Genomic DNA, 14124 nt, shown 5'->3' on the forward strand with positions numbered 1-14124 from the left:
AACAACTGTTTTCCAACTTTTCTGCTTCCATTGTGATTAAGTGTCCATACCTGTTAGCTCTACTCTCACATTCTTGAATATTAACAATGTCAAGTTGCTTCCCAATATCTTTATTTTTAATATGATTCTGACTTTGATGTCATCTGTTCACTTCTCTAGTTTTTCTCAGAATACCCATATCTGTGGTTTCTATTGTCTTCAAACAACTGCTTTATTTCAAACCACCCATCTCTAACATTCACAAGTTAAAACTGGCTTGAACACTGTCATTTATTATAGTTGTGTTTGACTAAAATCACTCTTATTTCATATAAATTTATTCAATTGAATCATGATGATACAACATATGCTTATTCTATTGTATATATATTTAATTTTCCATCTTCACTAAACATTGTACCTAAACAGTTAAAAATATTTCAATTGTTCTATAGGTTAACCATTGAGAACTCAGTTGAAGTTTTCCATGCTCCTGCTGCTGTCCTAGTTTTTGTCTTTTTATTACTGATTTTCGTAAGAATTTGTTACAGAGTTATTCACTTTAATTGAGGGATCTTGGAAATTCTTGGATTTGTTTATTAGTGCAACATCATCTGCATTAAGAAAAAAAATAAGTTTCATATCTCTGATTCTGATATCAGGTTTAATGTCACTTTCTTTCATAATATGATTTCCATATACATGATGAATAAGAGAGGAGATAGAGTACACCCTTGTCTCACACCTTATTCTGCATCAAATCACCTTTCTGTAATTACTTCCTTCAATTTTAACTGCTAATTTACAACTGAAATATATACTATGCATTATTGTACTCCATTTGCACCATATGATTTTACGATTTTGAAAAACTTTTCTCTTGCCACTTTCTCATATGTGCTTTTTCCAGATCTACAAAATCTTCAGTACAGATCCTGCAACCTCTATTTGGCCTGAATCTCCAAATTTCTTTTACGTGATTTTACTTAGCCTTCTTCTCAAGTATGTATGCCCTTTTCTCAAGTAAATCTTTCAAGGAAGCCTTAGTCATGGAATTCCTCTGTCATTCTCATGAACAGTTCAAGCTTTTTATAGATGTGAACTATGAGAGCTTTACTCCAATTACCCAAATTCAACTTTCTAACCAGGCTTTCTGAATTATGCAGTGTAGACATTGCAAAACCTTTATATCATCAATATTTCAGCATTACTGATCAAATATAATCTAGTCCAGCACTCTTTCCATATTTCAGGTCAAACAGTTTTTCTCTGCTTCGAATACTGGTATGTATTCAATGGATTCTGCTTGAATATTTTTGACCATTTTTCTGATACTGCTTGTTTCATTTAACAGTCTTTCAAAGTAATTATTCTAGATATCCAGAATATATTTATCTTCAATTTTTAAATCACCTTTATCATCCTAATTCCCTTCACAGTACTCTTTCCCCATTTCAAAACTTCTTCATAGTCTCCAGAATATTTTGCCAGATTCATTATATGTGTTTCATATTCTTACCAGTCTTCTCATTACTTCTGTTTAGTTACTTTTACACACAACTCAGCTTTCTGACATTTTTCTCCATATTCTGTTTGGTGTTGAAAGGCACCTGCTGACCCTTTAGGAACTTTTGATATGCTTCTTTTACAGGAATGCTTCATTAACTTGTGCATACAACATTCCGTTTTTTTCTATCCCTGCAAACAAATTCATCACATGCCTTTCTAGATGAATCAAACAATATTTTCTTCAGAGATTGCACTTAAGACTCCCAGAGGTTTGGTTTCTTTGACTTTTTCTTGATTAATGCTATACTTGAGTCAACAGTTTACTCTAAAAGATGCTCAGCTTTAATTCATTTTAAAACTTTGTTCCATTTTTTTTTCCAATATGATATTCAATTTTATCATGTTTAAAACTAAGTGATGAACATATCACTATGAACAATAATACAGTCAATAGGTTATTCTTTGTTTATCTTATGTCCTTCAACATGTGAATTTACATCTTTTTTGCTGAAACATGGTTTGAGTGATGACTATTCCATGTCATGAACAGAAATCCAACAGGCACTTTCCATTTTAATTAGCTTTGCCCTTTTTCTCTAAAATTTCTTCCAATGTCTAGGGTTCATTTCTTACCCTATTTTTCAGACTTCTAACAAGGACCAACTTTTCCATATTCTTTATGTTAAATGCCTTCCCTGATGACAAAAAACTCACTCCACTTCTTTCTTTTGAGAACCACAGACACAGTAGTGTCCAGTTCCCCGTTTGAAATATGCCCATATAAATCTACTTGAAATTGCCTGAAAACTGGGTTTACTTACATGTTTGGTGTTGAATGATAGGATTACTCTTTCCTTTCTCTGATTACTACTGCCTGAATATAATAACCTATATTTATTATTTAGCAGGATCTCACTTGTTTAGGCTTCTTTGCCTCTAATTCTTCTCTAGGCAGTTCTGTCAGTTCTACTTCTTTTTCTGGTATCTATCTTGAATTCTGCTGATGCTTTGTTCCAATAGTTTTTCAATTTTCACCCTGGTTCCCTGATGAAAATGCCAAAGGTTATATTTAACCAGACAACCCCGGCCAGCCTGAAATTTCATCATGTTTTACCATGTTTGTTTCTGGTTTAAGCCAATACAGAATATAATTAGGTCAGCTAAGTCCCAGATTACCAGCCCATCTTCATTCATTTAGTATTCAGTGAACAACTGCTAATGGGGAGTACCACGTGAATGTAAAAACTGGACATAACTTCTTGTTACTTCTTCACATTTCTTTAATGTTATGTGGAGGTTTCCTCCCAGTTATCTAGCTCTGACTCTTAAGAGACTCCATATCAAAATGTAAAATGAGAAATTTGATAAATAACAGACCAATGCGGAAGAAAACTGTTGATCAGAAACTAGTAATGAAATCTTGATAATGTTAGACTACCCTAATCCCTCACACATCCTTTGAGGGTACAAACCCAAAAATGATGATGAAGATGATATATTCAAATGAAAACTGTCTTGTTCTTTTACCAAGATGTAAGACAGGATTCGAACTACTATTTTATGTGGGTTTATTTAACTGAAACAAATAGAATGATATTTTACTAACTTTATGAAATTATTATTATTTTGCGGCATCTACAAAGAGTCCGGAGACTCATGGGAGACCTATATTAACCATTATATACACAAATCCTATCATACCTCTCCTTGAATTCATTCACCATCACAGCACTCACAACCAATTCCATTCACTCACCACTCTCCACACAAAAAATCTGGTCCTCACATCCATAACCACACTCTTACACAATTAACCAAGGATTGCATCTAGTTCTCAGACTATTTCTCATATGTGTGAATTTGCATCTATTTTATAAAACCACTTTAATGTCTTTAAAGTTGGTATCATGTCCCCTCTTTTCTACTTATCAACTAGACTTTGTAACCCACAAACCTTCAACCTATCCTCATAGGGAGTATTCCACAGACCTGTCACCATCTTGGTCACTCATATCTGAATCCTCACTACCACCTCCTGGTCCACAAGAAACCCATGTGACCAAATCTGTGTACAGTAGTCAAGATATGGTTGAATCATAGCCTTATAAAGGGGATAATAACTTTCCTATCTTTAACGTGTAACAAGTAATTCGTTGAGCTATTTTACCAATTTCTGCAATATGCCCTCTGAACTTTAGCTCTTTGTCCACCATTATCCCCAAATCTCTAGCCTCATCAATTTCCTGCAATCCAATACCATCAATATGATACACCATATGTAATCTTTTCAACCCGTAGTGAGTAACCTTACATTTTGCAACATTAAATTGAATATCATTATCCTTTGCCCACAATGCCAATTTATTTAAGTCATCCTGCAGGACATCTATATCACCTATTGCTCTCCCCTGTTTTGCATTATCAGCAAGCAACTGAACATTCCCGCTTAAATCTTTCCCTATGTCATTGATATACAAATTAAAGAGTAGTGGTCCTAATACCCAATCCTGGAGTACTCCACTAGTCACCATCATTTTCCTAGATTCCATTCCATCATATACTACTTTCTGGTGTCTGTCTGTCTGTCAGCCACTCCTGGCATAGCCATTACCTTTATCCAATTCTGTTGTCACTTTACTATAAAATGTGAATAAGTTACTAAGACAGGACTTAGTAACTTATTCACAAATTCACTTATTCCCTTTACAAAGCCATGCTGTCCACTATACATTAATGCATCCCTATCCACCCATTGTAGTACTGAACCCTTCACAAACTTTTCCAATACTTCAACAACCACTCCTGATATTTTAATTGATCTGTAGTTTGCAACCTCTGTCTTGGTGCCACCTTTATGCAATGGTACTATCTTACCCTCTTTCCACTCACTTGGAATCCTGCCAAGACTTAGACTGAACAACTTCATCAGAGGCAACACCAATTCTCTTGCACATTCAGGTAGCACATAGGGTCATCCAGTCCCACCACTGTGATCGCATTTATATATTTTTAATATGCTGAACACCTCCTGTTCATCTACCTCAATTTTGATATGTGTCTCTGTAAGATTTTACTGTTACTGATGTTATAGAGATGATATACCTTTGCAAAATGATCACTCAGCAACTCCACTATTTCTTTTGGCTCAGTCACCTTCATACCATGAAAACTGTTTAAAATCATCCTATCATAGTAATTTTTCCTCTTACTTGTTATATAACAAAAAACTCTTTTGGGTTTAGTTTGACCTGTTTAGCTAATTCTCTCTCTCATAGTCTAATTTGTCATTTCTTACCATACTAGTCATCCTTGCTTGCACTTTGTACTGCTTATGAGTATGCTGATCACTTTTTTTTATTTATATTTCCTCCACTGTTTTCTTTTTTTTTTTTTTGTAGCTTTTGCTTTATATCTCTACTCATCATCCACTTAATTCGAATATGGTTTATCCTCCGGACCTTGGACATGCAGTCTAATACTACTGCTCTCAAGCCATCACTGACCACTGGGCCATGCAGTACTGACATTCTTTCCTTGTAAAGTGTATTAAATTACTTGACTGATAATTACTTCCTTATATTACTAAATTGATTAACCCCTTAACATACCAATTAAAAATCAGAAAGCGGTCGTTTTTCTGCCAATTTTTTGGGTGAGTTTTGGGCGAGGGTGATTTGCTGGATCAAATTCATCATTATTTGAAAAATAATGATGAATTTGTGCAAACGCAAACGAAATAGGCACAAGATTGTTTAGCGTCTATATTCAGTTGTATTTATATGTGAAACCAAAATTCAAAATCAATTTTGGTGCAATAAACAAAAAACATACAGACGTCTTTGTATGTTAAGGGGTTAAATTATTTGACTAATAAATTAAATTCAAAAGAGACAAATTAATAGATGACAGGAGTGAACCATCTTTAAAGTTTCATTTTGAGCACCTCAGTTTAGCTGAATCTCGTCCACGGTTGAAAGCTGTTAAAATGAACTAAGATATTACATGTTTGTTAACCTTCATCTCAGAAAACCTGAATAATAAAGAAATCTAAGCTTTAAGTTATTCCTCATATAGACAACATTATCAATTCAAAGATCTCGTGAATTAACTGATATGAGTGATTGCTGTGCAAACCAAAATAGAAACATATTTGTATATGTATCAGTATTTTGAATTTTTTTATTTCAAATTTTGAATAAACTGCACTTGTTTTTCTTTTAATTATAATAGTAAGTAGTGACTTCTTATAATTTAAGTTAAAGGTATTTTTTATGAAGGAAAAGACTGATGAAATTTAAATAACTTCATCTAGGTATGAAATCTGATACTTTGACAGTAACATCCAGTAGAAGTAGCAGTACACTAAGTTAGATACTATTAACTTTACTAAGGCAGATATTAAGAGAACTAAAAGTAATAGTTCTTTCTTCAATACAGTTCAATAGCAACAGTTCTTTCTCCAATATACAAATTTATGGCAAGATTGTGTATATAAAGTTCACAGAAAAAAAAAAAAAAAGCTACAAAAAGTTTAAAGTTTCATGCAAAGAATTTATTCCTTACTCTCAGTAATATGGTAGCTGAGGTGGGAATGCATGCCTGAAATCTGTGAGGCCACATATCGAAGGCAGCACGCACAACATCCAATGGAAACACTGCCACTGCTTGCTCCAAATTCACCTTCAGGTTGATGATGCTGGGGTGTTGTTCCTTGTGAGCTACTCTCTCTCTCTCTCTCTCTCTCTCGAGCTCCAACCACAATTCGAAGTCCAATGAATTCAGATCAGGAATTCTAGATGGCTAATCAGATGGTGATATGTGGTCGGGCACATTCACCTCGAATACTGTTGGGTGGTCCTTGCCTAGTGTGCAGGGGCTGAGTCCTGTTAAAGAGTTCACTGCCTACTGTTCAGGGGCCATACCACAATGTTTTGACACACTCTGGGAGAAGTTTTGATCCCTTTCTCATAGAAATGCAACTCGGATACCCCAATGCATCACCCACCCACCAAATCAATGATGGGCTGATGATCTCCCTGAATCCTGGGTGCTGTGCAACTATATACCTGATCGTTTTGGTGGTTGGTTAAATGACTCTTCAATGGTGAAAATTTCTCATCTGTGAAGAGGATATCTCTGTGTCTGTTGTTTGTATACCACCAGAGAAGTGCCTTTGATTTTATCACCCTCTGCCACATAAGTTGTGGTGTTAGGAAGTGTCCAGTAGAATGATGACAGTCTCTCACTCCAGGTCATCAGTTAGTGCATGTGACATCGTTCTCTGTGAAACGTTCATCTCTCACAATATCATTTTCTGCATTCTCACAAGATTATGGTGGAGGCATGCCTTCATAGCCCTCACAAGCTGTTATGTCCTAACACAATGCGGTCAACCTGTTCTTTGGTGAGATGCGTCTTCTGTATCGTTATAACAGTTAATAGCCCAATAGGCAAACATCCTATTGATCCCGAGTGTTTTTAGCATGTTGAAAATAACAGGTGGCTGCATTCCAACCTTGTGAAGTGCTATACAGCTATATAGTTCTCATAATCTCCCCCCACTGCATGTTAACCTATACAGCCAGGCAACTCTCTTTCTCTCTCTCTACTGATAAACACATGAATGCTGGCTGTGCACAGTGCCACTAACAGAAAAAGGCTCAAGTAAATTCTGTGGGTAGCATGAGGTAGTGCAGAAGTTGTAACAGCATTTATAGCAAGACTGGGTATATAAAGTTTACAGGAAAAAAAGCTATAAAAAGTTTAAAGTCTGATATAAAGAATTTATTCCTTAATCTCGGTAATACGGTAGCTGAGGTGGGAAATGGCTACACTGCTGGATTTTGCAAATGCATTTGACAAAGTACCATAAAGAAAACGATTACATAAATTGACACAAATGCAGATGCCTATGATATGGCTTCATTTTTTACTACTGTATAGATTAGGTCACCTGGATTTTTGAATATGAAGTGGATAGGATTCAGAGATAAGTGATCAAGATGGTGATAGGCCTGTAGTATGCTCATTATAAGAAGAGACTGAAGGTATTTGAGTTGAAAAATTTAGTAACCTTCAGTTTGTCCTTATAATGTAGAATATTATAAGTCTGTGAATATAGAACTTAATAAGTTACTAAAGGAGTTTTATAAGATGATTAACAGGAAATCTTTCAATATATAACAAGTAGAGAGAGAGCAAGGGTTCTCCTCTGAAGGTTGTTTAAAAAGTGTGGGGATTAGCTGTTTGCTTAGAGTATGGATAACGACAAATGGGTTGCCAGAGGTGGTTGTGAGTGCTTTCTCAGTGAACAAGATTAAGGAGAGGTATGATAGGTATTCTGTAAATAATGATTAGTGTGGGTATTCTACCATGAATTTGACTCTAATGAAATAGAGTTGAAAGACAACAACCTATATACTTACTACTTTCAAATAAGAATTACTCATCTTTAAAACAACTGATGAGTTGTTTTAAAGTCACAACTAAATGCTATATACACTGTTTCAGTTGCCAGATAAAAAAGCTTTTATAGTTTAATGCAAAGAAGTCATTCCTGATTCTCAGAAATCGTATAATACAATGTGCATAAACAATACAGTGGCTATCACACTACTAACCAGAAATGATTTGAGCAGAACTAAACATACATGACCATCTACATACAAATAGAATGAGTTCAGAAATATGATGACTTCATAACATTATACCATGTGTACATGTGATGTATGTCAGAAAAGCAAAATTAATCTTAATATTTTTGATTTACTCTCATAATGACAAAACTCCAGATAAGAGAATGAACTCTTAACTGCATATTATTAATGAATCATATTGAAAATCTCTCAAGTAGCATTCTAAAGCTCACTACAAGGAAATTTAAATGAATTTAATGATGTAAATTAAATATTTTAAAGAAAAATTCTTTGATCATAATAAATAGTTACCTTGAGTCCTTTTTTAAACTCTTCTAAACAACGACCTGAGCAAAACTGTCTGATATCAGAACCAAATCGAACACAGTATTTACCTAGGGATGCCTGTTGAACAGGAACCTGACAGCATGTACAATGACTACCCAAGTATGCCTGATATTTACCTAAACAATCTTCATTACAAAATTCCATTGTTTCCCAAGTCAAACACTTGGTACGTCCTTGAATATTGCTTTTGCATTGGGCACAAGCTTGTTTAGGTCCATGGCTCTAAAGAGAATTAAATAGCAATTATTAGTATAATCTTTCACAGGTAAGAACATAATATATCAACAGGTATGAAGATAAGATAAATGAAATACATATTACACATGATCAGTCATTTTCTCTCTCTCTCAACATACATGCTGATGCAGAAGTAACGGGACAGTCAGAGAATCCACATTTAAGCAGAAAAATTTTATTTGCAGAACAACAGGATTCTGAAATCAAAATAATTATCAACAAATATTGTCACAGAAAAATCAATTGATAATAAAGATAAATTATAAAATGATAATGTAATTGTTGTGACTACTGGTCTCGCAACTGCCCTGTCAATTCTGGGTCACCATATACAGTAAAGTAGATATTGAATACAAAAGAGAACCCTAATCTTTTGTATTCAACTAATACTAAATCAAAAAGAAGTTTATCAAAGTAGAAAGTAACAACAGTGCTCTATTAAAGCAGCACTGTTGTTAAAACTTTTGGCAGGGCTTTTTCAGAGTTTGCTGCAGTAGATAAGTTCATTATATTGGCATTTATAACAATGAGAAGGCAGCGTTTCCCAAACTTTTCCTATGATGGAACACTTCACAAATCCTGAAATTTTCACGTAACACCTTAGTTATTTTGTAATGTATTAATTAATAATTAATTGTTAATTTAGCTGATTTTTTATTATTAATTAATTAAACATAATCATTAAATTAATTTGTGCTGATTTTCATTGACATATCCCATTCTGATCACCAAAAATTTATATTATTATTATAAGTACTTAAGAGTGGATGCAGACTTTTTCTCCTGTGCTGGTAGTTTTCCCCTCCTTTTGTACATCCTGGAGATTGCTTTGTATTATTTGCGCCTGAAAATGTCTTCAGGACTGAAGTAAGGTGGTACAACACTTAGGCAACTCCCAGCTAAATTTATTATAGTCTAACCAAGTGAAAAATAAACTTCCAACATCTTTCTCTTAATCCAGAGTAATAGAATAATAAGGTGGTACACCTGTTGGCAACTCATATAGGTAAATATGACCTCTCCTATTGCTTCTGCCTTGGTATCACCACGTTTGGGTCGGCCTCCCACTGACGAGACCTCAATAAAGGTCGAAACCGGTCTGGGTAGTAGCCCTCACCTTAATGCATAGTATTATACATGTCTGCAAGGAGATGTGCTTTGCATTATGGGAGATACTGAGCCAAGGAGTGATGAGAGCTTGGTCCACCTTTGCTGGGAGTTGCTAAGTGTTGTACCACCTTACCTCAGTCCTGAAGATATTTTCAGGCGCAAACTTTGTTTGCTTACACTTGGATAAAGGATTAAACTAAATTTATTATAGTCTAACTAAGTGCAAAATAAACTTCCTACATCTTGATTGTATGGACTAGATAAGATGATCAAGCAGTTCTTGTGGATATTTCCCCACTCTCCTGTGAGAGCAATTTCAAGCTCTTGAAGCAATCATGATGGCACCAGTTCAGCAGCAATATGCCTACCTAAAGCATCCTCAATTGGATTACAATCCAGCAAACAAGCAGGCCAGTCCATCCATTCAATACATTCTTTCTCAAACCACTCATACCAAATTTGCATGGTGTGGACGAGCATTGTCATCCATAAAAATGAATTCTTGGCCAATTGCAGCAGCATATGGATGATCTATAGGTTCCAAAATCTCATTGCGATACCTTTGGGCTGTTAAGGAACTGTTTCTGATAAAATAGAGATCAGTATGGTCATCTATACTTATTCCAGCCCATACCATCAAACTCCCACCTTGATGTTGGGGTCTTTCACGAACAAACTATGGATTATTTCTTGTTCCACTTTCACGACTTATCTTGATATGGCGGTTATCTGGTTGTAGACTGAACCTGGACTCGTCACTAAAAAGTACACGAGCCCAATCCCTCATTTGTCCAATTGCGATGTTCCTGTGCCCAAATTCTTTGAGCTCTTTTGTGATCTGCAGGATGTGGAATGCAAACCATTGGTCTTCGAGCATATAAACCTATGGCAAGAAGAAGATTTCGTACTGTCTGTGTCGATACCAGCTTCCCTGTTGCTGTGGCAAGTTCGCTTTGGAGTTGTGTTGCGTTAAATGTTCGATTTCTTCTGGCAAGTAATGACAAATACTGATCATCTCTTGGAGTTGTTGATGATGGGTGACCTTGACCTTGTCTTTGGCAAACATTTCCCGTCTCCAGAAAGCGATTCCAAAGTTGTGAAATTACGCTTTGAGATACACGACATGCTTGACCGACAACTTGCTGTGTTTGTCCAGCTGCTAATCGACCAATGGCTCTCCAAGACATGGATTCTGGAATATCATGTTGCTCTGCCATTTTTAACAAAATAACGGATGGTAGGTGACACAACTTTACAATTGAAGTGATAATTTGCACTATGAAAGTGAACACACAAGCCACGGTATTATACACCTCACATGGTAATATGGCTAAGACACGTTTCGACAAGTCTTAACATGATTTTGTACGCAGTTGCATGTTCTACACTGTTGTATATTAAGAATATTTTAAAATGTGTTACATTTGTAAATTATTTTTATAACTTTATAATTTACAAGAAAACCAAAATATCCCCTAATTGTTTAGAGCAGTATACATAGGGCAATTCAATATTTGTCACACAACTGTTCTCTATCTTTTTCATTTCTTCACTTCACAAAGTGAGGTGTTTAAACAATGATAGAATTATTTAAATGAAGGGGATATTAAATCCCATATTATTTCAAAGCCGAATAAGAAACTCAAAGATCGGAATCAAAGAGTTTCATGCCGAATATAGTAAACTATAAAAGTATCGGTGGATACTAGTTTACTATATTCGGCATAAAACTCTTTGATTCTGATCTTTGAGTTTCTTATTCGGCTTTGAAATAATGTGGGATTTAATATCCCCTTCATTTAAATAATGTTACATCGTCGAAGTGAAGCCTATTGGCTCTTTTATTTAAGTAATTTATGGGTGCACCTCTTTTGACAACTCGTACAGCAAGGTATATAAGTTATTTTCGCTATACCCTCAGTATTAATCTGGTCTGCCTACTCACTGATGAGACCCCAATGAGGGTTGAAACCAGTCTGGATAGTGACCTTCCACCATAATGTATAACATCATACATCTCCTAGGAGATGTGTTTTACATTATGGGAAACACTAAGAATAATGATCAGAGCTTTATCCACCTTTGCCACGAGTTGCCCTGGTTTTTACTACGTGCTTTAGCTTACACTAGTATCTGCCGATACTTTTATAGGTTACTATATTCGACATCAAACTCTTTGATTTTGATCGTTGAGTTTCTTATTCGGCTTTGAAATAATGTGGGATTTAATATCCTTTTCATTTAAATAATGTTACATTGCCGAAGTGAAGCCTATTGGCTCTTTTATTTAAGTAACTGATAGAATTGTTTTTATTTAGTTATTTTTATTTTTTGCGCAGGCAAAATCAAGAATAGGAAGTATGTCACTCTCAATGTATGGAGGATTTTAAAAAAAAAAAAAATTTATGAGCGTTAGTTGAATATCTGCAAGTATTATGTTTTCTTTTTTCTTTCTTTCTTACCTTTATACAAGTCTGAGAATATAGAACTGTTATGTACAAGAGGCGAAAAAACTTTCTATACCACTTCAAGTCCTTCGGCAAATATTCAACAGAAATTATCATCACCTCTAACCTATCAAACTCCCAAATCCTTATTGTATTTTTTTACACAATGGGACTTCATTATTGGCTGGCTGGTCTGTCTCTCTTTCCTGATAATTTCATGCAATTTTCATGAATTGCAGTCAGCACACACACATTTCTGCTACTTGTACTATCCCTGGGAAGACCTGCAATGTGACACAATGGCCAAGAAATTTCTTCCACTATGTGCGCCAGTACAAATATCATCATCATCATCAAATTCCTGCCATGTACCCTCAAGGGGTGTACAGGATATGACAGTACTACATGAAAAAATTACATCAGTACTAACTTCCTATCTACAATTTTCCTCCAAATCAGTCTGTTACGTGTCAAGACTCCAACATTATCAGATCTTATATTTCTATCGTCTAAGGCACATTGTACCATATCTATCCACCTATATCTTGGTCTTCCTCTGGGTTGTTTTCCTGCCAACCTGGCAGAGAACACTTGTTTTGCTAATCTTTCCTCTCCCATTCTATTTAAGTGACCATACCACCTGAAATTAGCTCTGCAAACACATTCCTGGATGCTGACAATGTCAAGTTCTTTCCTAATATCCTCATTTTTAATATGATACTGCCATTGATGCCATCTGTTCACGCCTCTAATCTTTCTCAGGACTCTCATATCTGCGGTCTCTAGTCTTTGGTCAAGTGTTTTACTTCTGATCCAGCTCTCAGATCCATAAGTTAAAACTGGTTTGAACACTGTCTTGTATACAGCTAATTTAGTGATCCGACTAATTTCTCTCTTATTCCATATGAATTTATTCAATTGACTTCCTACCATACCAGCTTTGCTGATTCTGTTGTCTATTTCTATATTTAATTTACCATCTTCACTAAAAATCGTGCCTAAGTAGCTGAAATGTTTTACTTGTTCCACAGGTTCTCCATTCACAACACAGTTGACATTTTCAATGATTCTGCCTATTTTCATTGTCTTTGTCTTTTTATTGCTGACCTTCATAATATATCTATTAAAACAGCTATTCAATTTAGTCAGAGAATCTTGCAGACTTGTAGCGAATTTATTTAGAAGTATAACATCATCCGCATAAAGCAAAGAACTGACATTAACATCTCCGATTTTGATATCAGGTTTAATACCACTTTCCTTCATAATGTGATCCATATAGATAATGAATAACAGAGGGGATAATGTACATCCCTGTCTCACACCAGATTTAACATTAAACCATCTTCCTGTACTTTCTTCAATTCTAACTGCTGACTTACAACTCAAATAAAGACTAAGTATTGCTTGATATAATGCTCCATTGACACCATATAACTGCAGCGTATTGAATAGCTTCTCTCTTGGCACCTTGTCATATGCCTTTTCCAAATTGACAAAACTTAAATATAGATCTTTGTTATATTCCCATGCTTTCTCGACTATTTGTCGTAAAGTGAAGATCTGATCCTGACAGCCTCTATTTGGCCTGAATCCAGCTTGTTCTTCTCCAAGCTTTTCTTCCACAATTCTTCTCAACCGTTTCTCAAGTATACTTGCATCTTGCCAGGAACACTCAGTAGGGAAATACCTCTGTAATTCTCACATTCAGTTTTATTTCCCTTTTTATATATGGGTACTATGAGAGCTCTACTCCAATCATCGGGAATTCGTCCCTCTGTCCAGGCTTTCTGAACTATGCAGTGTAGCCACTGTAAGACTTTTATACCACCATACTTCAGCATTTCTGGTCGAATATC

At 35.3% G+C, this 14124-nt stretch overlaps 1 protein-coding gene across 3 annotated transcripts in view; it reads right to left on the reverse strand.

The window, feature by feature from the left end:
* Positions 1–14124, reverse strand: part of LOC150100777 (zinc finger MYM-type protein 4-like) — a 521809-nt gene that overhangs the window by 396525 nt on the left and 111160 nt on the right. For all 3 annotated transcript variants that reach the window (XM_090402210.1, XM_090402209.1, XM_090402211.1), the window contains exon 7: positions 8436–8693. In XM_090402210.1, coding sequence (XP_090258336.1) covers positions 8436–8693 — 258 coding nt within the window. The remainder of the gene's footprint in view (positions 1–8435; positions 8694–14124) is intronic.

This window comes from Typopeltis vanoorti, chromosome 12, assembly GCF_054136105.1.
Source record: "Typopeltis vanoorti isolate ZY-2024b chromosome 12, IOZ_Tvanoo_1.0, whole genome shotgun sequence".
In the NCBI taxonomy this organism is placed as follows: domain Eukaryota; kingdom Metazoa; phylum Arthropoda; class Arachnida; order Uropygi; family Thelyphonidae; genus Typopeltis; species Typopeltis vanoorti.